General features: G+C 43.7%; 1 protein-coding gene across 3 annotated transcripts in view; it reads right to left on the bottom strand.

Moving 5' to 3' along the window:
- The window catches only part of dnajc10 (DnaJ (Hsp40) homolog, subfamily C, member 10), a 104,549-nt gene that overhangs the window by 36,163 nt on the left and 40,774 nt on the right, over positions 1-27,612 (bottom strand). For 2 of the 3 annotated variants that reach the window (XM_070875815.1, XM_070875814.1), the window contains exons 10-15: positions 19,439-19,570; positions 15,330-15,419; positions 15,120-15,233; positions 5,032-5,146; positions 4,131-4,258; positions 522-638 (exon numbers count right to left, since the gene is read on the bottom strand). In XM_070875815.1, the coding sequence (XP_070731916.1) occupies positions 522-638; positions 4,131-4,258; positions 5,032-5,146; positions 15,120-15,233; positions 15,330-15,419; positions 19,439-19,570 (696 nt within the window). The remainder of the gene's footprint in view (positions 1-521; positions 639-4,130; positions 4,259-5,031; positions 5,147-15,119; positions 15,234-15,329; positions 15,420-19,438; positions 19,571-27,612) is intronic. The other variant, XM_070875816.1, reaches the window with a different exon arrangement.

The following is a 27,612-nucleotide window of genomic DNA, read 5'->3' as shown; positions in this document are numbered from 1 at the left end:
TGACTAGTCCAATGCTTTCCTGGTCCGTATCCATCCTCCATCAGTTCATCTAAAACATTCTCTTCCGTACCAAGTCCCACTTGCCCATTACTCTTGTCTTCACTGGTCTACATTGGCTCACAGTCCCATAAATGCCTCAAATTTAAAGTTCTCACCTTTTGTTTAAATCTCTTCTTGTCCTTGCCCTTCTCTATCTCTGTAATCTACTCAGCGCTATTATAACTAGCCCACCAAAACTCTGTTCCTGACTGACATCTCTTCCTCCTCCCCCACCCCTATCATTGACTTGTGCCTTCAGCTGCCTGGGTCCTACAAGGTGTAACTCCCTCTCTATACCCCTCTGCCTCGCCATCTTCCTTAAAACCCACTTCTTTGACCAATTGTTTGGTCACCCCATCTAATTTCTCTTTTTTAAAAAAATAAAAATAACTCTGAAGCACTTGGGCCATCTTTGTATATTAAATGCGTTATTTAAATGTAATTTGTTAGTAAGCGATAGTATGAAAAATGTTCAGACTTACTGTGTTGCACAAGCCCTCATGGATTGTACAATCCAATGTTCCAAACTTAAGCTGACCAACCAATTGTTTGGAAGCTTTACGCAGTTCAGGCAAAAGGGCACGACAGGGAGGACACCACTAAAAATGATAAAGACATACAACCTAGCTTTCAGTCACACATATCATGAATATACTACAATGTGAAATATTTTATATTGGTTGTACAATTTATTATAACTTCATGCATACAACAGATAGAGAAGAGATCCATTAAGGTTAATTGGTATTTATGATTCTAAGCAGAATCAAAGCAAGCACATGCAAATGTTTTCTCCATACAAATAACTGGCATCAGATAGGGTAATATTTGCTTGGATGTGGACTCAATCTCTGCGATTAGCCTAAACGCAGTTTAATGGGATCCTCAATAGGCATTAGATTGACGATATTTCTGTCCCGTTTAGGCTGGGCTCAAATCCGGGTCTGAGGCATGACAGTCTTCTCATCCATTCATTTCCCTCCAAATGGAGTATTAAATTATACCATAAACACTCTTATTGTGGATTATGGATACACTCAGAAGGTTTAATAAATATTATTTTCTCACATAATGACTCCTAGCAACTGGTTAGAGAAGTCTGCTCTATCAGTACATGGCAGAAGGAGCTTAAAGACCAATCTAGCTATAAAATATTGGAGTAGAGTTCAGTGTTTAATTATATAGAGACTACAAATAAACCTAGCAACAGTTAGTGTCTCAGTTCAGTATATTACATCTAAAGAACACTCACTATAGGTATATCTTTTTAAATACATACATATAAACAAATAATATACATAGTTAAAAATCTTTGGGCAGTCCTAGAACATTCCTTTTTGTACAGAAATAAATAAAATATGAATGGTGCTTTATTTATTACTATCCTAAATGAGTCTTTGAACAATTATAGTACTTAACATCCTTCATTGATTTTTTTTTCCACTTATGAATATGATTTAAAAATCCAGTGGGGTGGGGACATCCCCAAAGTAGAGATGCTATTCCTCATTTTTTTCACAATGGAAATATGCCACTTTCCTGTTTCTTTGATGCTATCAGCAACTTTGTTTACACTCATGCCGCCTGCTCTAGCATCAAATCTCATTTCCAAGAGCATCATATCCCTTGAAATGTATTAATAACATTTACATGAATCATTAATTTTAAAAAGTATGTAGCCAAAAGAAAGTAAGGGCCGAAATTGCCCCTTTCCTGAAGGCCTCTTAACACCGTAACACTGGAAAGCGGTGGCCACGCTGCGGAGTGCAATGGCCACTGACTTTTCGTGTACTGGCTGCCATTATGAAAATTCCGCTCCCGTTTTATCCCGGCCATGACCCGCTCTCCCCCCTACTGCTCCATTGCTGCCGATCCGTGTTAAGTGTGTCAACATAGTGCGCACCGCCAATTTAACTCCACCAACGGCGAAATTCCGCTGTGAAAATCTTCGGCCTGCCCGACTGCCATGTTGGCCTGACCATCATGCTCCCGGGTTCGGCCGAGCCACCAACAGATAGCCTGGCACCCCTTCTTGGGTGCCAGGCCACTGGTCCGGCCGAAACCCTCCCTGGTGGCCCAGTGGACCGAAGTTTTAAGATCACGGAGGCTTTCCCCTTTAAGTGAAGGAGAGAACCATGGTGCCATGATGACGTCATCGTGGCGGCCACTCTGCTTCGCCCCCAACTTACGCCTATCTAGTGTTGCTACCGCCACATAACCGCCCCCATTAAGAGTGCCTTCTAGATCCGAATAAGAAAAAACAACAAAGAGCGGAATGTCCCTCAAGAGGTGACCTCAACCACTGCGACAGTAAAAACCATTGAAACAGGGTGCGTGCACTCCGTTTCGGGCCGGGAAGGGGCAAATTCGGCTCCCAGAAGTCTTTTATTCGTTTTGGTTCTTTATAAACTTAAAATATTCAAACCGAAAACCTTCCATGAAGAGCAAGGAGCAAGATTTTAAATTGTCTAGGGTCGAATTTCTGTTGAGTGAACATTTCTGATTCTTCAAATGGACTACAGGCTGTCTATTAAGTGTTGATGGCATTGGCCATCTTTACAAATAAGAGATTCTAGACTTTTCTTTAGAGCTTTATAATTAAACTGTTTTGTAATATGGTCTTCAAATTCTGGTCATATCTTAAAAAGTGAGGATGGATTTTTGGACTGCTAGAAGCCTTAAAATGGAGGACTGGCTACAAACATTTTGATTTATTATTTGTCTTGGAACGTGGTGGATATGGACACAGCCATTACCCATCTATATTTGCCATGAGATGCTACTGGTGGAGCTTCGATCTCACCACACAATTGAGTACTACAGCAATCACCTTCTTGACACTCTACAGTCCAGCACAGCTCAATAACAGGTGACTACAAGGCATTTGATCTTACTTGTAGGGATGGTGAACAAACTAGAACTAAAACACAGGTGGTCTGACTATATTCCAGATTCAGGATTGGTTCTATTCTTGACGGGGAACTCCAAAAGGGCGAGATATGTACAGAAACAGAGTAAAACAAGGTTCCCAATCCTTTGAGAGGTTGTTCCAGAAATTGGCAGTGGTACAGGAGATAAAAAAATGTCTTTACTGGTTAATACTTACCAGGAACTCAGAACATTATATGTCACCTAATCAGAGGCAGGATTCACCCCTCACCCCTATGAGTGGACAAGGTAAGTGACTATCATAAAACTTCATATATACATGCAGTGTTCCTAACTTTGAGAGAAATTATCACTCACTTGCACTAGATTTCCTTTATCAATGGGGAATGGAGAATGTCCAAAGTAATTTAACTGTTACCGTTGATGGCCATTAATGGAATTTGTGAATTTCTCACTGGAGTGGGATTAAGTGTTATGGAGATATTAATGAAATGCATATGAGGAGTTTTCAAAAGGAATTTAGGTGATGGGGGAGGTGTAGTTTATGTTAGAATAGTCATATATCACGTTGGAATAAAGTGGGTTTGATGGGCCAAATGGCCTTATTTCACTCCACACTTTGCATTCTTCAACAATATAAGTTATCAAATATTAAAACTGTTTTCTACTTTTGAATTTTGAGGGCATAAATAATTTACTTTGTCTATTGCGAGTAGTACTAATGTGTTTGCAAATAATTGTAAAAATGAGGACTTTTTTATCAGTTTTTTTTCTAAAGACAAAATCCATATGTGCTCAATTAGAGCTGGAATTTAACAAAAAGCTACTTTTCAAAACCAAGCATGTATTTAAATGGCGATAAAAGGTACTGCAGTGCAAAGATAAGGCTCGCTATACTATGATCTTATCTGTAACCTTCGACTTACTTACAGACAATCTGCTCTGTATTTACCCTGCTCTAATTTGGAGCTGTACACCAATTACAAATACATCTTTATTAGCATTAGAGCAAAGCTCCCAATTATGACAAATTTAGTAAAAATTAGACAGCAATTATAAATTCTTTTAATGAGTATATGGGAAAATTAGACTACACCAGGATACTACAGAAATGTTTCAGTCAGTGAAATAACCTGGCAAGCCAGCACTGTTGATAGAAGCTTATTTTTTATATTTAAAATATATTTCAAGAAAGAACTTACTGGTGCAAAAAAATCCACAAGCCAAGGTTCCCTTTCTTGCTTTGGAAAATTCTTCGGACTAAGTGTGATAACAGGCGCATTGATGCTCTCTCTGGCAAAGGACACTATGTCGTAGAGAACCTTCTTACCTTTTAGGATAAAATGCATCATGAAATAATGTTCATCACCTGAATGCATTAACATACCATAAAACAATTATAATTTTCATATTCAGTCTCGAGAGAGGGAGAGAGAGAGCACAGCCTGAGCAGAGGACTTCTTTGTAGAAGATGCAAATGAAAAGTGAAAAGAATGAACTTCCCTTCATGACGTTAGGACATCCAAAAGTACTTCACAGCCACTGAATTACTTCTCAAGTGTAGTTATTGTTGTTCAGCAACAGCCAATTTGCACATAGCAAGGTTCCACAAACAGTAATGAGATAAATGACCAATCTTTCTTGGTGGTATTGGTTAAGATAAATGTTGGACAAGGTACGAGAGAACCCTATTTGAAGTCAACTTCAAATAGTGCTATGGCTTCTTTTATGTCCACGTGAAAGTGCAAACGGGGCCCCAGTTTAATACTGATCTGAAAGGCAGCACCTCTGACAGCATGGCACTCCTTGAGTATTGCACTGAAGTGTCAACCTGGATTATGTACTCAAGTCCTGGAGTGGGGCTTCAACCCGCAACCTTCTGATATAGAGGCAAGTGTACTACCACTGAGCCAAACTGACACAATGTAGACCAACAAAAAGCACATTTTGTAACCTTTCCCTGTTGCCAGCCAAAGTTTACCCCAGAAATGATCTTTCACAAGTAACCTGGCCAGAAGAATAATTTATAGATAAATGACAACCAAGATATTAAGAACACTGTGTTTCATAACTGCCAAGGTAACACGAGAACAGAGTCCCTACCGTGATGTATTTCAAATGCACGTGTTCCACTGCCTTTGAATATTACAATGCAAGGCTGGTGGAAATAGAGGTTCTTGCAGATGCGTGATCCTACATGGCAGTCAAAAGTTCCAACCTAGAAAAACGCTACCATTAGTGTTGAGAATATTTATTTTACCTTCATGCCACAATTTTAAGAATATTGCTTGAACTTTCCTGGTATCACTTTGACAAATCATATAAATCTCTAGCTTATATATAATTAAAAAAACAATGTATTAAAATAAATTTCAGGGTTTTAAGTATATTGCCTTTCAGGCATGGAGGCAGCCAAAAATATGGCTGTGGCAATGTCAAGTCCACAGGCAAGCAGGGAAGTTAAGCAACCCCAACTTTCTCCCTTCTCGAAGGTGTTGACTTTTTGCTAGGATATGGTTCAGCGGACGATGATTGTCATCTGGTATCTTACTCTTCGTCATAATCGATGGTTGGCTATTTGAGTACAGGGGCACCACAGACAAGCACGATCCTGTTCTTAACTAATGTACTTCTAGGAGGGATCACAAGATATCATCACAAATGCAATTCCTGACATTTTATACCCCCCCTCAACCCATGGCCACGGTTGACAATTGGAATACCACAACTGAAGCCCAGCTGATTTCAGTTACCTCAGCAAAGACCAGGGATTGAACCTGGGTTTGGGGCTTACTGACCTCATAACAGAAGGCTTACTGCATAAACCCATCAGGGACCTTTCATTCTTCCTAACATTAGACAATTAGTACTTAACATCTCAGCTATAGGAGCTCATTACTTGGAAGCTCTGGAAGGTCAGAGAAAACATAAGAACATAAAAAATACAAGCAAGAGTAGGCCACCTGGACCCTCGAGCCTGCTTCGCCATTTAATAAGATCATGGCTGATCTGATCATGGACTCAGCTCCACTTCCCCGCCCGCTCCCCATAACCCTTTATTCTCTTATTACTCAAAAATCTGTCCATCTCTGTCTTAAATATATTCAAGAACCCAGCTTCCACAGCTCTCTGGGGCAGAGAATTCCATAGATCTACAACCCTCAGAAGAAATTCCTCCTCACCTCAGTTTTAAATGAGCAGTCCCTTATTCTGAGACTATGTCCCCTAGTTTTAGTTTCCCCTATGAGTGGAAATATCGTCTCTGCATCCACCTTGTTGAGCCCCCTCATTATCTTATATGTTTCAATAAGATCACCTCTCATTCCTCTAAACTCCAATGAGTATAGGCCCAACCTACTCAACCTATCTTAAGTCAATCCCCTCATCTCCAGAATCAACCTAGTGAACCTTCTCTGAACAGCCTTCAATGCAAGTATATCCTTCCTTAAATATGGAGACCAAAACTGTACACAGTGCTCTCGGTGTGGCCTCACCAATACCCTGTACAGCTGTAGCAGGACTTCTCTGCTTTTATAATTTATCTCCCTTGCAATAAAGGCCAACGTTCCATTTGCCTTTCTAATTACTTGCTGTACCTGCATACTAACTTTTTGTGTTGCATGCACAAGTACTCCCAGGTCTCTCTGTAGTGCAGCACTTTACAATGTTTCTCCATTTAAATTATAAATTTGCTTTTCTATTTTTTCTACCAAAGTGGATAACCTCACATTTTCCCACATTATAGCCAATCTGCCAAATTTTTGCCCACTCACTTAGCATGTCTATATCCTTTTGCAGATTTTTTGTGTCCTCCTCATAATTTGCTGTTCCACCCATTTTTGTATCATCAGCAAACTTGGCTACATTACTCGGTCCCTTCATCCAAGTCATTAATACAGATTGTAAATAGTTGAGGACCCAGCATCGATCCCTGCGGCACCCCACTAGTTACTGTTTGCAAACCGGAAAATGACCCATTTATCCCAACTCTCTAACAGAAAACAGTTAGCCAATCCTCTATCCATGCTAATATATTACCCCCAACTCAGTGAACTTTTATCTTGTGCAGTAACCTTTTATATGGCACCCTATCGAATGCCTTCTGGAAATCCAAATACACTACATCCACTGGTTCCCCCTTATCCACCCTGCTCGTTACATCCTCAAAGAACACCAGCAAATTTGTCAAACGTGATTTCCCTTTCATAAAACCATGCTGACTCTGCTTAATTGAATTATGCTTTTCCAAATGACCCGCTACTGCTTCCTTAATAATGGACTCCAGCATTTTCCCCAACGACAGATGTCAGGCTAACTGGTCTATAGTTTCCTGCTTTTTGTCTGCCTCCTTTTTTATTAAAAAATAGGGATGTTATATTTGCGGTTTTCTAATCCGCTCGGACTGCCCCAGAATCCAAGGAATTTTGGTAGATTACAATCAATGCATCCACTATCTCTGCAGCCACTTCTTTTAAGACCCTAGGATGTAAGCCATCAAGTCCAGGGGACTTCTCCGCCTTTAGTCCCATTATTTTACCGAGTACTACTTCTTTAGTGATAGTGATTGTATTAAGTTCCTCCCTCCCTATAGCCCTTTGATTATCCACTATTGGGATGTTTTTAGTGTCTTCTACCGTGAAGACTGATACGAAATATTTGTTCAAAGTCTCTGTCATTTCCCTGTTCATTATTAAATTCCCCAGTCTCATTCTCTAGGGGATCAGCATTTACTTTAGCCACTTGTTTCCTTTTTATGTACCTATAGAAGCTCTTACGATCTGTTTTTATATTTCGTGCTAGTTTACTTTCATAATCTATCTTCCCTCTCTAATTTTTTTAGTCGTTCTTTGCTGGTTTTTAAAACTTTCTTAATCCTATGGTCACTAGTCTTGGCCACATTGTATGCCCTTGTTTTCAATTTGATACCATCCCTTATTTCCTTAGTTAGCCACGGATGGTTAGCCCTTCTCTTACAGTCTTTCCTTCTCATTGGGATATATTTTTGTTGCGAGTTATGAAATATCTCCTTAAATGTCTGTCACGGCTCATCAACCGTCCCATACTTTGATCTATTTTTCCAGTCCACTTTAGCCAACTCTGCCTTCATACCTTTCTAGTCTCTTTTATTTAAGCTTAGGACACTGGTTTGAGATACAACTTTCTCACCCTCCAACTGAATTTGAAATTCAACCATGTTATGGTCACTCATTCCTAGAGGATCCTTTACGATATCATCATTTATTAATCCTGTCTCATTACACAGTACCAGATCTAAGATAGCCTGCTCCCTGGTTGGTTCCACAACGTAATGTTCAAGGAAACTATCCTGGATATACTCTATGAACTCTTCCTCAAGGCTATCCTGACCAATGAGCTTTGTCCAATCAATATGAAGGTTAAAATCGCCCATGATTATTGCCGTTCCTTTTTTACAAACCTCCATTATTTCTTGATTTATACTCCGTCTAACAGTGTAGCTACTGTTAGGGGGCCTATAGATGCCCACCAGTGACTTTTTCCCCTTATTATTCCTTATCCGCCCCCAAACTGATTCAACATCTTGATCTTCTGAGCCAATACAGTTTCTCACTAATGCACTGATCTCATCCTTTATTAACAGTGATACCCATCTCCTTGCTTGCACAGAAAAGTATTGCCCTTCCACCCGCTCCCCAACTCCTTGCTTGCACAGAACGATAGAAAGGATTAGTGGAAAGCAAGAAATACCCTGCAGTATGACTGACCTGGGCAGTCTGGAGGAAGGCCTGCTGTTAGCCCTTTCTTCCCCCAGGGTAGAACAGCAATTTCCTAGAGATCCTTGCTGCAAGGGTTTTCAAAAAACATGAGAAGTGCATCGCTGAAATAGGCAAGGGCCTGATCATAACCTTCCTGCAGCTCATCAGGATCCATGTCATGCAAGAGTTTTTTCCCCCATTTTTTCCAAGTTCAACACCAACTCTGAGACTCCTAAAAACCCAGCATCTCTCCTTAGCATAGAGCTCTACGCAGAATCATCTGTTTCCCCTAATCCATCATGACAAAAGAAAACACAGCCTTTGTGGCTCATTGAGAGCTAGATCTGAGCCATATACTGAAGGAACTGGAAAGACGCATGGATGCTGATTCTCATGACCTTTGATGAAGGCCAACTCAGAATCCTTCAATGAATATACAAACTACAAATTTGATAGGAGGTTGCAGTGGCTAGTGAAACCAATAAATAGCCTTATCATCCACCCCCGCACCCCAAATAAAAATGTACCTCCTGCATAATTAGCCTACTTCCACTGGGCTAAAGGCTTGTTCAGATTTTGCTTCCATCAGCAAAAAATGTCTTGTTCAGATGTAGCACAACGTGACACATTCCACAAGAAACATGTGTGCTAAACATTTGTAGGACATTCAGCAATTTGAGTGATACACAAACTGTTCATGGGGTGTGGTCTTCCCTCTGTTGTCCTGCTCCAGAGCCTTACCAGAGAGCTCAGTGGGAGGAGATCCTGGGATCAACACACCAATGAAATCCCAGTTCCCCACTGTCCACATTAACACCCCAGAAAATGTATACTGCTCACAAACCTCAATGACACCGAGCAGGTTATTGATAGCTTTTGTTTGGCTTAAGATCCTCTGTATTAAAGAAACACCCCAGCCATACCAACCTTCAATAAAGTACCACTACCAAAAGGTATAGAAACATGCATTCTCAATGTATCTATCTGCAAGTAGCATATAATGTACTTTATGCATTCCAAGTACAAACACAGTAAATAGGCCTATAAAACCATTTCACTGCAACATACTTTTTGGGTGAAAACAAATAGGGAGCTATATTAAATAAAGTGAATACCATGCCCGCTTGTAAAATGGTACAACATGATTATCCTTAGAAAACTGAATCCTTTTCTATTTTTCATTCTTCAAGTTTGAGCTTGGAAAACAAGTGCTGGCGGTCTTTTCAACGGCATGCAACATCACAACCGATCATAATCACGTCTTCAGCCCATGCCGGGGTAAAATGATTAGGAATGAGAACTCGTACTTCGAGTGGGGAGTTCGTGAGGCGGCCTATAAAAGGCCCGAGATCGAGGAGTTCGAGAGGGGGCCTATAAAAGGCCCGAGATCGAGGAGGCAGCGGGATTTCGAGCGGGGAGTTCGAGAGGCGGCTTATAAAAGGCCAGAGATCGAGGAGGCAGTGGGACTTCAAGAGGCGGCCTATAAAAGGCACGAGATCGAGGAGGCAGCGGGACTTCGAGTGGGGAGTTCGTGAGGCGGCCTATAAAAGGCCCGAGATCGAGGAGGCAGTGGGACTTCGAGCGGGGAGTTCGAGAGGGGGCCTATAAAAGGCCCGAGATCGAGGAGGCAGCGGGGCTTCGAGCGGGGAGTTCGAGAGGGGGCCTATAAAAGGCTCGAGATCGATGAGGCAGCGGGACTTCGAGCGGGGAGTTCGAGAGGGGGCCTATAAAAGGCCCAAGATCGAGGAGGCAGCGGGACTTCAAGCAGGGAGTACGAGAGGCGGCCTATAAAAGGCCCGAGATTGAGGAGGCAGCGGGACTTTGAGAGGCGGCCTATAAAAGGCCCGAGATCGAGGAGGCAGCGGGACTTCGAGCGGGGAGCTCGAGAGGCGGCCTATAAAAGGCCCGAGATTGAGGAGGCAGCGGGACTTCAGGCGGGGAGTTCGAGAGGCGGCCTATAAAAGGCCCGAGATTGAGGAGGCAGCGGGACTTCAAGCGGGGAGTTTGTGAGGCGGATTATAAAAGGCCCGAGATTGAGGAGGCAGCGGGACTTCGAGTGGGGAATTCGTGAGGCCTGCCGGTGCAACTGCAGTGGCAGAAGATAAACAAAGAAGTAAAAAGAAATCGAAAGGTGACGTCACAGCCAAGGGAGTAAGTGATTGACTGGTGATTGGTGAGTAGTTTTTCTTTTTCTTTTCCTTTATCAGCAGATAACCTTTGTCATTGTTGTTGCCAATTAAGTTAATTTAAGAGTTAAGTCATGGCAGGAGAGCTTGGACACGTGTTATGCTCCTCCTGTACTATGTGGGAAGTCAGGGACGCTTCCAGTGTCCCCGATGACTACATGTGCGGGAAGTGTATCCGGCTGCAGCTCCTGACAGACCGCATTGCGGCACTGGGGCTGCGGGTGGATTCACTCTGGAGCATCCACGATGCTGAGGATGCCGTGAATAGCACGTTTAGTTTGTTGGCCACACCGCAGGTAAAGGTTACACAGGCAGATAACAAATGGGTGACCAACAGGAAGAGCAGTGGAAGGAAGGTAGTGCAGGGGTCCCCTATGGTCACCCCCCTGCAAAACAGATAAACTGTTTTGGGTACTGTTGAGCGGGATGACTCATCAGGGGAAAGCAGCAGCAGCCAAGTTCATGGCACCGTGTGTGGCTCTGCTGCACAGGAGGGCAGGAAAAAGAGTGGGAAAGCTATAGTGGTAGGGGATTCTATTGCAAGAGGAATAGATAGGCATCTCTGCGGCCGCAATCGAGACTCCAGGATGGTATGTTGCCTCCCTGGTGCAAGGGTCAAGGATGTCTCGAACGGCTGCAGGATATTTTGAAGAGGGAGGGCGAACAGCCAGTTGTCATGGTGCATATAGGTACCAACGATATAGGTTAAAAAATGGGATAAGGTCCTACAAGATGAATTGAGAGAGCTAGGAGTTAAATTTAAAAGTAGGTAGTAATAGGTAGTAATCTCAGGATTGCTGCAGGTGCCACGTGCTAGTCAGAGTAGGAATCGCAGGGTAACTCAGACGAATACGTGGCTTGAGGAGTGGTGCAGAAGGGAGGAATTCAAATTCCTGGGACATTGGAATCGGTTCTGGGGGAGGTGGGACCAGTACAAACCGGACGGTCTGCACCTGAGCAGGACTGGAACCAATGTCTTAGAGGGAGTGTTTGCTAGCGCTGTTGGGGATGGGTTAAACTAATATGGCAGGGGGGTGGGAACTTATGCAGGGAGACAGAGGGAAGAAGAATTGGGGCAGAAGCAAAAGATAGAAAGAAGAAATGTAAAAAGTAGAGGGCAGAGAAACCCAAGGCAAAAATCAAAAAAGTTCCACATTACAGCAAAACTCTAAAAGGGCAAAGTGTGTTAAAAAGACAAGTCTGAAGGCTCTGTGCCTCAATGCGAGGAGTATTCGTAATAAGGTGGATGAATTAACTGCACAGGCAGCAATTAATGAATATGATATAATTGGCATCACGGAGACATGGCTCCAGGGTGACCAAGGCTGGGAACTCAACATTCAGGGGTATTCAACATTCAGGAAGGATAGACAGGAACGAAAAAGAAGTGGGGTAGCGTTGCTGGTTAAAGAGGAAATTAACGCAATAGTAAGGAAGGACATTAGCTTGGATGATGTGGAATCTGTATGGGTGGAGCTGCGGAATACCAAGGGGCAGAAAACGCTGGTGGGAGTTGTGCACAGACCACCAAACAGTAGTAGTAAGGTTGGGGATAGCATCAAACAAGAAATTAGGGAGACGTGCAATAAAGGTACAGCAGTTATCATGGGTGACTTTAATCTACATATAGATTGGGCTAACCAAACTGATAGCATTACAGTGGGAGGATCTCCTGGAGTGTATTAGGGATGGTTTTCTAGACCAATATGTCGAGGAACCAACTGGAGGGCTGACCATCCTAGACTGGGTGATGTGTAATGAGAAAGGACTAATTAGCAATCTTGTCGTGCGAGGCCCCTTGGGGAAGAGTGACCATAATATGGTAGAATTGTTTATTAAGATGGAGAGTGACACAGTTAATTCGGAGACTCGGGTCCTGAACTTAAGGAAAGGTAACTTCGATGGTATGAGACGTGAATTGGCTAGAATAGACTGGCAAATGACACTTAAAGGGTTGAAGGTGGATAGGCAATGGCAAACATTTAAGGATCACATGGATGAGCTTCAACAATTGTACATCCATGTTTGGAGCAAAAATAAAATGGGGAAAGTGGCTCAACCGTGGCTAATAAGGGAAATTAAGGATAGTGTTAAATCCAAGGAAGAGGCATATAAATTGGCCAGAAAAAGCAGCAAACCTGAGGACTGGGAGAAATTTAGAATTCAGTAGAGGAGGACAAAGGGTTTAATTGGAGGGGGAAAATTGAGTTTGAGAGGAAGCTTGCTGGGAACATAAAAACTGACTGCAAAAGCTTCTATAGATATGTGAAAAGAAAAAGATTCGTGAAGACAAATGTAGGTCTCTTGCAGTCAGATTCAAGTGAATTTATAATGGGGAACAATGAAATGGCAGACCAGTTGAACAAATACTTTCGTTCTGTCTTCACGAAGGAAGACACAAATAACCTTCCGGAAGTACTAGGGGACAGTGGGTCTAGTGATAAGGAGGAACTGAAGGATATCCTTATTAGTCAGGAAATTGTGTTAGGGAAATTGATGGGATTGAAGGCCGATAAATTTCCGGGGCCTGATAGTCTGCATCCCAGAGTACTTAAGGAAGTAGCCCTAGAAATAGTGGATGCATCGGTGATCATTTTCCAACAGTCTATCAACTCTGAATCAGTCCCTATGGACTGGAGGGTAGCTAATGTAACACCACTTTTTAAAAAAGGAGGCAGAGGGAAAACAGGTAATTATAGACCGGTTAGCCTGACATCAGTAGCGGGGAAAATGTTGGAATCAATTATTAAAGATGAAATAGCAGCGCATTTGGAAAGCAGTGACAGGATCGGTCCAAGTCAGCACGGATTTATGAAAGGGAAATCATGCTTGACAAATCTTTTGGAATTTTGTGAGGATGTAACTAGTAGAGTGGACAAGGGAGAACCAGTGATGTGGTGTATTTGGACTTTCAAAAGGCTTTTGACCAGGTCCCACACAAGAGATTGGTGTGCAAAATTAAATCACATGGTATTGGGGGTAATATATGGACGTGGATAGAGAACTGGTTGGCAGACAGGAAGCAGAGAGTCGGGATAAATGGGTCCTTTTCAGAATGGCAGGCAGTGACTAGTGGGGTGCCGCAGGGCTTAGTGCTGGGACCCCAGCTATTTATAATATACATCAATGATTTAGATGAAGGAATTGAGTTTAATATCTCCATGTTTGCAGATGACACTAAACTGGGTGGCGGTGTGAGCTGTGAGGAGGACGCTAAGAGGCTGTAGAGTGACTTGGACAGGTTAGGTGAGTGGGCAAATGCATGGCAGATGCAGTATAATGTGGATAAATGTGAGGTTATCCACTTTAGGGACAAAAACACAAAAGCAGAATATTATATGAATGGCGGCAGATTAGGAAAAGGGGAGGTGCAACGAGACCTGGGTGTCATGGTACATCAGTCATTGAAAGTTGGCATGCAGCTACAGCAGGCGGTGAAGGCGGTAAATGGTATGTTGGCCTTCATAGCTAGGCGATTCGAGTATAGGAACAGGGAGGTCTTACTGCAGTTGTACAGGGCCTTGGTGAGGCCTCATCTGGAATATTGTGTTCAGTTTTGGTCTCCTAATCTGAGGAAGGACGTTCTTGCTATTGAGGGAGTGCAGCGAAGGTTCACCAGACTGATTCCTGGGATGGCAGGACTGACATATGAGAGACTGGATCAACTGGGCCTGTATTCACTGGGGTTTAGAAAGATGAGAGGGGATCTCATAGAAACATATAAAATTCTGACGGGACTGGACAGGCTAGATGCAGGAAGAATGTTTTCGATGTTGGAGAAGTCCAGAACCAGGGGGTCACAGTCTAAGGATAAGGGGTAAGCCATTTAGGACCGAGATGAGGAGAAACTTCTTCACTCAGAGAGTTGTTAACCTGTGGAATTCCCTATCGCAGAGAGTTGTTGATGCCAGTTCATTGGATATATTCAAGAGGGAGTTAGATGTGGCCCTTACAGCTAAAGGGATGAAAGGGTATGGAGAGAAAGCAGGAAAGGGATACTGAGGGAATGATCAGCCATTATCTTATTGAATGGCGGTGCAGGCTCGAAGAGCCAAATGGCCTACTCCTGCACCTATTTACTATGTTTTTATGTACTAATTTCTCCTCCCTAACCCAAGAACGTTGAGGCCAATTGTAGCACTCCTGCTGCCCTGCTAGCTGGAATCAAGGTTTGTACAGCTCAGTTACACACTGGCTTAATAGCAGAGCCATCAGTAAAGCTGCTTGATAATACTTTTAATGACTATTTAACAGACTTAAGCAGCTGTACCTGGATATTGTCACTTTGTAGAAGAACCTTACTCTTTTTGAACTCGTAATCACCAGGCTCTGTTGTGTCACCAAACTTAAAAAAAAGCAACCATCGATGGTGAGCTAACTTGCTCTGTAAAAAGAAGAGTATGAAGTTGTTTTTTGTTCTTTATTTGCTACGATGAGTACATTTATTTCCATTATTATTCCAATTTTCATTTGTTCATACCTGGAATGAATGTTCAGTGAGCTTCTCCAGATCTGGTAAATACTGCATTACTTCAATATAAATTTCTCTGGCATCCAGGCTATTGAGAAACTGGACAATTTAAGGTGTATTTTAATTTTTTTTTGTTTTAAATAGGCTACAGAGGAGTTGTAAAAAGCTATTTACATAAGACATGCAAAGCAGAATAATAATTTTCCCTATCCGTTAGGGAGTTCATTATTCAAATGTTATACACCTGTCATACACCATAGGTGTATAACTTAGATTAACAAATTCTGAAGAAACCACATGCTGAGCACACACAAAAATGTTGCCCTGACTTTGCAAATAGGCGGTGCTGCATGCAGTGAACTATTCCTGCATCAGCTGCATCCTCCTATCATCTATCTGACTTCATCTCAAATCATCCACATACACTGTAGGAGTGTACTGAAGTAATACGAATTTAGGAGGGACTCTCAGTATAGGAGCCATAATCCCAGCTATCAGGACCAATTTGTCAAAGGAGTTGTGATTGGTTATATTTAATTCTGGACAGTTACCTTTGGTATACATATGAGGATTGCTTCAATAAGTAATGTTGCATATGTTATCAATTAAAACCCAACTCAGAGATGCCCAGGAAGCATTTGTGAAAAGACACAACCTGCCCCTGGGCTTCTTCACTATAAGATGATAACAGCGTAGAATCCCTCGACAGTGTATAATCCACTCAAATATCTGCTTGGCTATCAATTATTAGTCATTGGTTTGCCTCGAGTCCTTGCACCATAGCAAATGCGTAACTGTTGAGCTTTCCAGATTTCTCTGTTCAACAGACATAGTAGCTTTTGAGAGAGAGAGAAAAGAACCGAAGAGGCTTCAACTGGTAGAAGAATGGCATTCGGGGTGCCTGCTGTGATCAAAGTTCCATGATTCTCAGGTGTATCTGTGGAGGTTATGTTGGCAGATAAAGACAAGGAGATATGGGCTCTTTGGTATCCAAGCAGGAAGCCCCAGAAAAGGACAGTGCAAGCAGTATGGAGGGAGGTGACTCAAGCAGTTAGTGCCAGGTCAACGAACCCACAAATCACAATAGAGTACTAGCAATGTTTTGATGACCTCATGAGGTTTGACAAAGTAAGTGAAAGCACGAGTATCCATGCAGATCCAAAAATAATTCTGGAAGCATGTCTGTATAGTGTAAATGAAGAGACAAGACAGTTAATATGCATAAGGAATTCTCTGTTCTTGCAAACTACCACTCCATCTCCTCCCTTTCCTCTCCAAAGTCCTTGAACGTGTTGGTACCTCCCAAATCCATTCCCATCTTTCCTGCAATTCCATGTTTGAACATCTCCAATCAGGTTTCCGTCCCTGCCACAGCACTGAAATGTACCTAATCAAAGTCACAAATGACATCCTCTGCAATGGTGACCATGGTGCACTATTCTTCCTCATCCTTCTTGACCTGTCTGCAGCCTTTGACACAGTTGACCACACCATCAAATGCCTCTCTTCTGTTATCTAGACAATTGGGACTGCCTTTGCCAGGTTCCACCCTTACCTATTCAGCCGTAGTCAGAAACTCCCACCCAATGGTTTCTTTCCCGCTCCCGCATTGTTATGTCTGGACACCCCTAAGGATCTATCCTTCGTACCCCTCCTATTTCTCATCTACATGCTGCCCCTCTGACAACATGACATCAGTTTCCAGGTTATAGTAACAGAACACAAACTAAATAGGCAGTGAGGGATGGCAAGATTTAGGGGATGGCTATAGAAACATAGAAAATAGGAGCAGTAGTAGGCCATTCGGCCCTTCAAGCCTGCACCGCCATTCAATATGATCATGGCTGATCCTCTATCTCAACACCATATCCCCACTTTTTCCCCATACCCCTTGATGCCTTTTGTGTCTAGAAATCTATCTGTCTCCTTCTTAAATATATTCAGTGATTTGGCCTCCATAGCCCTCTGTGGTAGAGAATTCTACAGGTTCACCACCCTTTGAGTGAAAACATTTCTCCTCATCTCGGTCCAAAATTTCCTACCCCGTATCCAGAGACTGTGACCCCTTATTCTAGACTTCCCAGCCAGGGGAAACATCCTCCCCACATCCAGTCTGTCCAAACCCGTCAGAATTTTATACATTTCAATGAGATCCCCCTCTCATTCTTCTAGTGAATACAGGCCTAGTCAACCCAATCTCTCCTCATATGACAGTCCTGCCATCCCAGGAATCAGTCTGGTGAACCTTTGCTGCACTCCCTCTATGACAAGTATATCCTTTCTTAGGTAAGGAGACCAAAACTGCACACAATACTCCAGGTATGGTCTCACCAAGGCCCTGAATAACTGTAGTAAGACATCCTTGCCCCTGTACTCAAATCCTTTTGCAATGAAGGCCAACATACCATTTGCTTTCCTAACTGCTTGCTGCACCTGCATGTTTGCTATCAATGACTGGTGTACAAGGACACCCAGGCCTCTTTGTACATCGACATTTCCCAAGCTATCACCATTTAAATAATACTTTGTCCTTATGTTTTTTCTACCAAAGTGGATAACTTCACATTTATCCACGTTATACTGCATCTGCCACTCACTCAACCTATCTAAATTGCCTTGCAGCATCTTTGCATCCTCCTCACAACTGACAATCCCACCTAGTTTTGTGTCGTCAACAAAACTTGAAAATATTTGGTTCCCTCATCCAAATCATTTATATATATTGTGAATAGCTGGGGCTGTGAAAATGGTTAGGTGAACTTGTGGAGGGAGAAATTTAAAGCTAACAGGAAGGAAGTAAATTCAACAAAGAGAGGATAAAGGAATTAAGGTGAACAATGAAATTACTAAGGAAGATGAATTGCGCTGTCCAGAGGCAGAGTGAACTGAGAAAAGAGGCTATTTTGGGGAGGAACGTAGTATGCTAATTAGTGGGGGGCAATAAACAATGAGGATTTTAAAAGAATGGCAGGAGGAGTGGAAAATGGTGAAGAGCTCAAAAGGAAAGGTGCAAGAGAAATGGGTGAGAGGTCATGGTGAGACCTAGATATATGGGCCATGCCACTGCTGTGTTGATTTGAACATGGAGGTGGTGCAAAGTGAAGCCAGGTGGGGTGACTCAAGAGTGGGAAAGTATTGCTGTACATAAACCAAGTTTTGTCTAATGCCATAACGTTGATTCAATCATTCACAATAAAGTTGTGGATGGCAAGAACCTCATTAGAAACCAACATTTGTAAAGGGAGCAGTGGTTGTGGATCACAATCACCACCAACACCATGTACTTCCATGGCACCTTGTATGTAATAAAATGTTTCAAAATGCTTCCGAGAGAGGCAGATCAGACACAGCAGGAATTGGAACAAGGTGGTGGCGTGACTGAAGGCTTGGTTGAAGACTCGTCTAATTAGGTGGAGAGAGCAACTAATAGTTTTAAAACCAAATACAAAAACCAGGTTCTGAAAATCAAAGTATTAATCTGAATTCCTCTCAAGTAGTCAATTGTATAGTGTGATAGAAGTGGAATAATGTTGCTCATACTGGTCAAGTCTCAAGACAAAAGCACTCTTAATCATAGAATGGTTACAGCACAGAAGGAGGCCATTCGGCCTGTCGAGCCCCTGCCAGCTCTCTGCAAGAGCACTTCAGCTAGTCCCACTCCCCCGCCCTTTCCTTGTAACCCTGCAAATGTTTTTCTTGAGTACTTATCCAATTCCCTTTTGAAAGCCACAACTTAGTCTGCCTCCATCACCCTTTCAGGCAGTTCATTCCAGATCATAACCACTCACTGCAGAAAAAAGTGTTTTCTCATGTCACCTTTGGTTCTTTTGCCAATGACCTTAAATCTGTGTCCTCTGGTTCTCGACCCTTCTGCCAATGGGAACAGTTTCTCTCTATCTACTCTGTCTAGACCTCTCATGATTTTGAATACCTCTATCAAATCTTCTCTGCTCCAAGGAGAACAACCCCAGCTTTTCTAGTCTATCTACATAACAGAAGTCCCTCTTCCCTGGAATCATTTTCATAAATATTTTCTGCACCCTCTCCAAGGCCTTCACATCATCCCTAAAGTGCGGTACTCAGAATTGTATGATTATTTTGCGTATTTAAATACATACCAAGATCCCACCTTTCTGTTTTATGGTAGAACCAGGTGGAAAATAAACTGTCGTACTGGTGGTTATCTCTAATTCTGGGCAAAGTTGAGCCTGAGTTGTGCAATCCATCCAGCCGACACGAACAAGTCCTTCCTAAGAATGAACCAAACCCATGTTGAATTTAATGCAGAACATTAAAAGGATTTTAATAATCAAATGCAAAGAATAGACACTTTAAGGATTAGTTTTCTTCAAAATTAAATGTAAATTACAAAATTCTCTAGTATGTTTATCAGTAAGAAACAACAAAGTCAAAGCAGTTGAGAGCATTAACAGGACTATTTTCACCACAGTGAGGAATTGAGGAATTACCTTGCCTCCCTGATAATACAGCAAAGATGGGAATTCACCAACACAAATCCACATCATGCACATCACATAGGAGCGCTAAAATGCTGCCTGACTATACCACTTTATGGGCTCAATTTTGGCCAGGAGTTGCTCCATGTTTTTGGAGTAACTTGGTTTTTCTGGCATAACTTAAAAATCTCCATTTTGCACATTCAATTTGCACCAGTGTAAGTGAGTTAGTCACGATTTTTTAGTTTCTTTTTTTTCTCAAACGGGGGCGTTATCAGCCACCTACGCCAGTTCTGCCCATTTAGGCAACTTTGACCAGCTAATAGTTACTCCAAATCTACTTAGGCCAGCGTATGTGGCCACTTCAGAAAACCCTTGCGGAGAGTTAAGAAATCAGCGCAAATAGGTACATCGGAGGCCATTCTGCCTGGGATAGGGGGCGGGCGGGCAGGAGAACTGATAGAAATCACCCAGGCAGGAGCACTATCAGTTCTCCTGCCCGCCCGCCCCTATCCCAGGCAGAATGGCCTCCCGGTGCGATTTCTAAGAGTTGGCTATTGGAGGAGATGGAATCTCACTTCTTAGTTCCCACTGCCCTGGTGTGTGCAACCGAACAAGGGGTGGATTGTGGAGGGGGGGGGGGGGGGAAAAACAACAGGAACAGGAAAAAAAAGAGAGGCTGGGTATAGCAGTGTCAAGTGCAGAGATATGGCTATCTACATACTGAACATCAACTCAAGTGCAAAAACTGTACAGCGCAGCTAACTCAACCAGAGACAGGAGAATACGTCAATTAAAAAAAAACAAAATCCACTCACTCACAGACTGAGAGACAAGGACCAGGATATAGAACGGCGTTCAGAGCTGCTCCGAACAGTAGCACTGTTTAAAGAGATTAAAAAGGGGGGGGGGGGGGGGAGGGAGAAAAGAGGACGGGGACTTAAGTTTATTAGAATCGTCGCTGATTGAGCGAGTGCAGGGGCTGTTCTGTGGGTCCACGGCGAGTTGAGACGAGCGACGTGGCCCCGATTGCTCGTTAATCGCTGGTGGCGAGACCCAACACTTACCGCGTTATCAATCGCACCAGGAGGCCACTCGGCCAGGGCTAGGGACGGGCAGTCAGGAGAACTGATAGAAATCATTTATCAGTTCCCCTGCCTGCCCGACCCTAGCCCTGGCCGAGTGGCCTCCCGCTGCGATTTCTAGATGATTAAAGCTTCACATCAACTACCCCTACACACAGCAACATTTGGCCGGCATCGGGTCCCTCCCACACAGCGGCTGCAGCAAGACACGGAGAGGCTGGGGGCGAGGAGCTACTGCGCATGCGCAGACGTCCCGGCACTGTTTTTGGCGCAGGACACTGGCTCCACCCCCAACTTGATTGGCCATGCTGTGTGACCACAGGGAGGAGGCCGGACAGCAGCCAAAGTGGGGAGGAATTTATTCACCGCATTTCTGAACGGAGAAAAGCGGCGCATCTCCGGTAAGTACGCCGAAAAAAGGGGTGGGTCAAAATTGAGCCCTTACTGAGGACCGTAAATTTTGTAGTTCTCTTTTGTTCACCAAGGTGATGGATATCAGAACTAGATACTTTTCATCATAGTACCAACATGAACCAAATACAGCAAGATTCTTAAAACTCAGTCCAACATCCCCTCGCCACTATCTCAAGGTAGCAGCTCCCGTCCTCAATGTGAGATTCTATAATTTCATATCACAGTGACATGGGAAGGGGTGAACAAGCACACTCACCAAGACTGAGCCAGTTTACAACAACGATTGTCATTTTCAAGTACAGAAGGTTCCCAGTGCTCACACCAGCAATTCTTGTAACCTCTATTGGAATTTATGATCATTTAAAAATATTTAAATAAAATATAAGATCAGAGATATGAAAAAAATGTGCTAGACTCTCTATATTTGTAAGCCACAGAATTGGAAGCTGGTAACCATAAAGAGTGAAAATATTATACTGATCTGTGCATCATTCACAGAACAAATTAGACTAACTTGGTAGCTGAGGCAAAATCCCCACTGAGAACTAAGAGTCTAACAAATACAAACTTTAGATTCACATTTCTCTACAAATATATTTGCTAATTATCTCACCTCCATTTCTGAAGGTGTTGATTGCCACTGGCTACAGTTGGATAGCCACTAGGTGTGTTTCAGTATCTCACTCCATACTTCACATGCAAGTCTAAAAAAAATGTGTTGGTCAGCTATTCAACCATAGGTTGCATTACAGCAAAACCAAAATTATTTTCAACTTTATCATCATATGCAGTCCCTCGGAATTGAGGAAGACTTGCTTCCACTCTTAACATGAGTTCTTAGGTGGCTGAACAGTCCAATACGAGAACCACAGTCTCTGTCACAGGTGGGACAGATAGTGGTTGAGGGAAGGGGTGGGCGGGACAGATTTGCCGCACGCTCTTTCCGTGCTTGATTTCTGCATGCTCTCGATGACGAGACTCGAGGTGCTTAGCGCCCTCCCGGATGCACTTCCTCCATTTAGGGCGGTCATTGGCCAGGGACTCCCAGGTGTCAGTGGGGATGTTGCACTTTATCAAGGAGGCTTTGAGAGTGTCCTTGTAACGTTTCCGCTGCCCACCTTTGACTCGTTTGCCGTGAAGGAGTTCAGAGTAGAGCGCTTGCTTTGGGAGTCTTGTGTCTGGCCCGCGAACTATGTGGCCTGTTCAGCGGAGCTGATCAAGTGTGGTCAGTGCTTCAATGCTGGGGATGTTGGGCTGGTTGAAGACGCCAATGTTGGTGCATCTGTCCTCCCAGGGGATTTGTAGGATCTTGTGGAGACATAGTTGGTGGTATTTCTCCAGCGACTTGAGGTGTCTACTGTACATGGTCCATGTTTCTGAGCCATACAGGAGGGCGGGTATTACTACAGCCCTGTAGACCATGAGTTTGGTGGCAGTTTTGAGGGCGTGGTCTTCAAACACTCTACCTCAGGCGGCCGAAGGTTGCATTTGCACACTAGAGGCGGTGTTGGATCTGTCAATGCCTGCTCTTGTTGATAGGTGGCTCCCGAGATAAGGGAAGTGATCTTGATGACTGGGGGGCAGTGCTGTGCGGCGAGGACAGGCTGTTGGTGGACCTTTGTCTTACTGATGTTTAGCGTAAGGCTTCAGTAAATACATCTACTATGTCCTGGAGTTCAGCCTCTATGTGCGCAGACGCAGGCGTCGTCCACGTACTGTAGCTCGACGACAGAGGTTGGGGTAGTCTTGGACCTGGCCTGGAGATGGTGAAGATTGAGCAGGTTCCCACTGGTTCTGTAGTTTAGTTCCACTCCAGTGGGGAGCTTGTCGACTGTGAGGTGCAGCATGGCAGCGAGGAAGATTGAGAAGAGTGTTGCGGTGATAACGCAGCCTGCTTGACCCCGGTCCGGACGTGGGTTTGGTCTGTGATGGATCCGTTGGTAAGGATCACGGTCTGCATGTCGTCGTGGAGCAGGCAGAGAATGGGGACGTACTTTTGGGGCATCCAAAACGGAGGACACTCCTTAGACCCTCGCGATTGACCGTGTCAAAGGCTTTGTAAGGTCGAAGAAGTTCATGAATAAGGGCTGGTGCTGTTCCTTGCGTTTTTCCTGCAGCTGTCGCACTTCAAAAATCATGTCCGTTGTGCCCTGAAGGAGAAGAAATCCACACTGCGACTCCGGGAGGAGCTCCTCGGCCACAGGGAGAAGACGGTTGAGGAGGACTCTAGCGACGATTTTCCCAGTGGCTGATAGCAGGGAGATTCCTCTGTAGTTGTCGCAGTCGGACTTGTCCCTTTTTTTTTTAAAGATGGTCATGATCACTGCATCTCTGAGATCTCCTGGCATGCTCTCCTCCCTCCAGATGAGAGAAATGAGGTCATGTATCCGCGCCCTCAGTGCCTCTCCTCCATATTTCAGTGCCTCAGCAGGGATTCCATCTGCTCCCGTAGCCTTGTTATTTTTAAGCTGTCTTATGGCTTTTTCTACCTCGTGCAGTGTTGGTGGTCTTACTGAGGTGGTGGTGGGTAGCATGCTGCGGGATGGAGTCGAGAACACTCGAGTCAAAGGCAGAGTCTCGATTGAGGAGATCGTCAAAGTGCTCTTTCCAGCGGGCCCTGATTGCCTTGGTGTCCTTGATGAGTGTTTCCCCATTCTTGGCCAGCAGTGGGGTGGGGTCTTGGGTGTTTGTAGGTGGCCTTGACTGCGATGAAGAATCCTCGCACATCATGGCTGTCGGCCAGCTCCTGTGTCTCCTGTGCTTTCTCTATCCACCACCTGTTCTTTATGTCCCAGATTTTTTGTTGGATCTCAGCCTTAAACCATCTGTAATGCTGCTTTGCTGCTCCAGAGTTGGGTTGTTGTTTAAGGCTCAGAAATGCCCTGCGCTTGCGATCTATTAGCTCTTAAATCTCCTGATCATTCTCATCAAACCAGTCCTGGTGTTTCCTGGTTGAGTGACGGAGTGTCTCTTTGCAGGCACTGGTTATGGAGGTCTGGAGGGCAGACCAAGCACTGTGGGCATTCTGCGTCTCGGGGTCATCAAGGAACGCCAGGTTAGCTGTGAGGCGTTGACTGTATAAGGCTCTCTTAACTGGGTCCTTAAGTGCCCCGGCATTGACTTTTTTCAGCACTGCTTCTGCTGCCCACTCCGCTTTGGGGCTATGTTGATGCTCATACAAGTAATCCAGCAGTGATTACTGAACAGTAGTCAGAAGTAGGAACTGACAATTTTCTCTAGCTAAGGAGTGCTGCGACCAACTGTAGATCTCTTATCACCACCCAGCTGAGAACAGATAAATCAAGAAGGAACAGGAATCAACTGTACTCCACAAATTTATGTGGTTCATGCTATTACAGATATTTTAAATCAACCAGTCTCTACGCCTGTATCAAATAGTCAATCATGGATGATACACTTTCAGTGAATGGAAAAGCAAAATAACATAAGAATTAGGAGCAGGAGTAGGCCATACGCCCCCTCAAGCTTGCTCTGCCATTCAATAAGATCATGGCTGATCTTCGACTTCAACTCAACTTTTCCGCCCGATCCCCATATCCCTCGATTCCCATAGAGTCCAAAAATCTATCTCAGCCTTGAATATACTCAATGACTTAGCACCCACAGCCCACTGGGGTAAAGAAATCCAAAGATTCACAACCTGTTGAGTGATGGAATTCCTCCTCATCTCAGTCTTAAATGGTCAACCCCTTATTCTAAGACTATGCCTCCTAGTTCTACTCTTCAGCCAGGAGAAACAACCTCTCAGAATCTTATATGTTTCAATGAGATCACCTCTCATTATTGTAAGCTCCAGAGAGAGTATAGGCCCAATCTACTCAATCTCTTCTCATAGGACAACTTTCTTATCCCAGGAAACAATCTAGTGAACCTTGGTTGCACTGCCTCCAAGGCTAGTATGTCCTTCCTTAGATAAGGAGACCAAGTGTGATCTCACCAAAGCCCTGTACAATTGTAATAAGGCTTCTTTACTCCTGTACTCCCAACCCTCTTGCAATAAAGGCCAACATGCCATTTGCCTTCTTAATTGCTTGCTGTATCTGCATGCTAACTTTCTGTGTTTCCTGTACGAGGTCATCTAAATCCCTCTGTACACTGACATTTAATAATTTCTCACCATTTAAGAAATATTCTTCCTACCAAGGAAGAGGCATATAAATTGGCCAGAAAAAGCGCAAACCTGAGGACTGGGAGAAATTTAGAATTCAGCAGAGGAGGACAAAAGCTTTAATTAAGAGGGGGAAACTAGAGTACGAGAAGAAGCTTGCCGGGAACATAAAAACTGACTGCAAAAGCTTCTATAAATATGTGAACAGAAAAAGATTAGTGAAGACAAATGTAGGTCCCTTGCAATCTGATTCAGGCGAGTTTATAATGGGGAACAAAGAAATGGCAGACTAATTAATTATTAAAGATGAAATAGCAGCGCATTTGGAAAGCAGTGACAGGATCGGTCCAAGTCAGCATGGATTTATGAAGGGGAAATCATGCTTGACAAATCTTCTGGAATTCTTTGAGGATGTAACGAGTAGAGTGGACAAGGGAGAACCAGTGGGTGTGGTGTATTTGAACTTTCAAAAGGCTTTTGACAAGGTCCCACATGAGAGATCGGTGTGCAAAATCAAAGCACATGGTATTGGGGTAATATACTGACGTGGATAGAGAACTGGTTGGCAGACAGGAAGCAGAGAGTCGGGATAAACGGGTCCTTTTCAGAATGGCAGGCAGTAACTAGTGGGGTGCCGCAGGGCTCAGTGCTGGGATCCCAGCTCTTTACAATATACATTAATGATTTGGATGAAGGAATTGAGTGTAATATCTCCAAGTTTGCAGATGACACTAAACTGGGTGGCGGTGTGAGCTGTGAGGGGGATGCGAAGAGGCTGCAGGGTGACAGACAGGTTAGGTGAGTGGGCAAATGCATGGCAGATGCATTATAATGTGGATAAATGTGAGGTTATCCAATTTGGGGGCAAAAACGTGAAGACAGATTATCTGAATGGTGGCAGATTAGGAAAAGGGGAGGTACAACGAGACCTGGGTGTCATGGTTCATCAGTCATTGAAAGTTGGCATACCGGTTACAGCAGGCGGTAAAGAAGGCAAATGGTATGTTGGCCTTCATAGCTAGGGGATTTGAGTATAGGATCAGGGAGGTCTTACTGCATTTGTACAGGGCCTTGATGAGGCCTCACCTGGAATATTGTGTTCAGTTCTGGTCTGCTAATCTGAGGAAGGACGTTCTTGCTATTGAGGGAGTGCAGCGAAGGTTCACCAGACTGATTCCCGGGATGGCTGGACTGACATATGAGGAGAGACTGGATCAACTGGGCCTTTATACATTGGAGTTTAGAAGGATGAGAGGGGATCTCATAGAAACATACAAGATACTGACGGGACGGAACAGGTTAGATGCGGGTAGATTGTTCCCGATGTTGGCGAAGTCCAGAACCAGGGGACACAGTCTTAGGATAAGGGGTAGGCCATTTAGGATTGAGATGAGGAGGAACTTCTTCATTTAGAGTTGTTAACCTGTGGAATTCCCTGCCGCAGAGAGTTGTTGATGCCAGTTCATTGGATATATTCAAGAGGGAATTAGATATGGCCCTTACGGCTAAGGGGATCAAGGGGTATGAAGGAAAAGCAGGAAAATGGTATTGAGGGAATGATCAGCCATGATCTTATCGAATGGTGATGCAGGCTCGAAGGACCGAATGGCCTACTCCAGCACCTATTTTCTATGTTTCTATGTTTACCAAAGTGAATGATCACACATTTCCCCTCATTATACTCCATCTGCTTCCTTATTGCCCACTCACTTAATCTGTCTATATCACTTTGCAGCTTTTTGACCTCACAATTTACTTTTCCACCTCGCTTTGTATCGTCAGCAAACTTGAAACTTGGTCCCTTTATCCAAGTAATTAATATAGATTGTAAATAGCTAAGGCCCAAACACTGATCCTTGCAGTACCCCACTAGTTACAGTCTGCCAATCAGAAAATGACCTGTTTATCCCTACTCTCTGTTTTGGATCATGGATTCCAGCATTTTCCCGATGACTGATGCCAAGCTAACAGGCCTGTAGTTCCCCGTTTTCTTTCTCCCTCCTTTCTTGAATAGCGGGGTTACATTTGCTACTTTCTAATCTATTGGGACCATTCTAGAATCTAGGGAATTTTGGAAGATCACAACCAATGCATCCACTATCTCTGCAGTCACCTCTTTGCGAACCCTAGGATATAGACCATCAAGTCCAATGGATTGGTGGCTTTTAGTCCCATTAGTTTCTCAAGTACTTTTCTCTTCTGATATT

This window comes from Pristiophorus japonicus, chromosome 3, assembly GCF_044704955.1.
Source record: "Pristiophorus japonicus isolate sPriJap1 chromosome 3, sPriJap1.hap1, whole genome shotgun sequence".
In the NCBI taxonomy this organism is placed as follows: Eukaryota; Metazoa; Chordata; class Chondrichthyes; family Pristiophoridae; genus Pristiophorus; species Pristiophorus japonicus.
The sequence above is the reverse complement of the archived record's forward strand: the minus strand, read 5'-3'. Positions and strand labels throughout refer to the sequence as shown.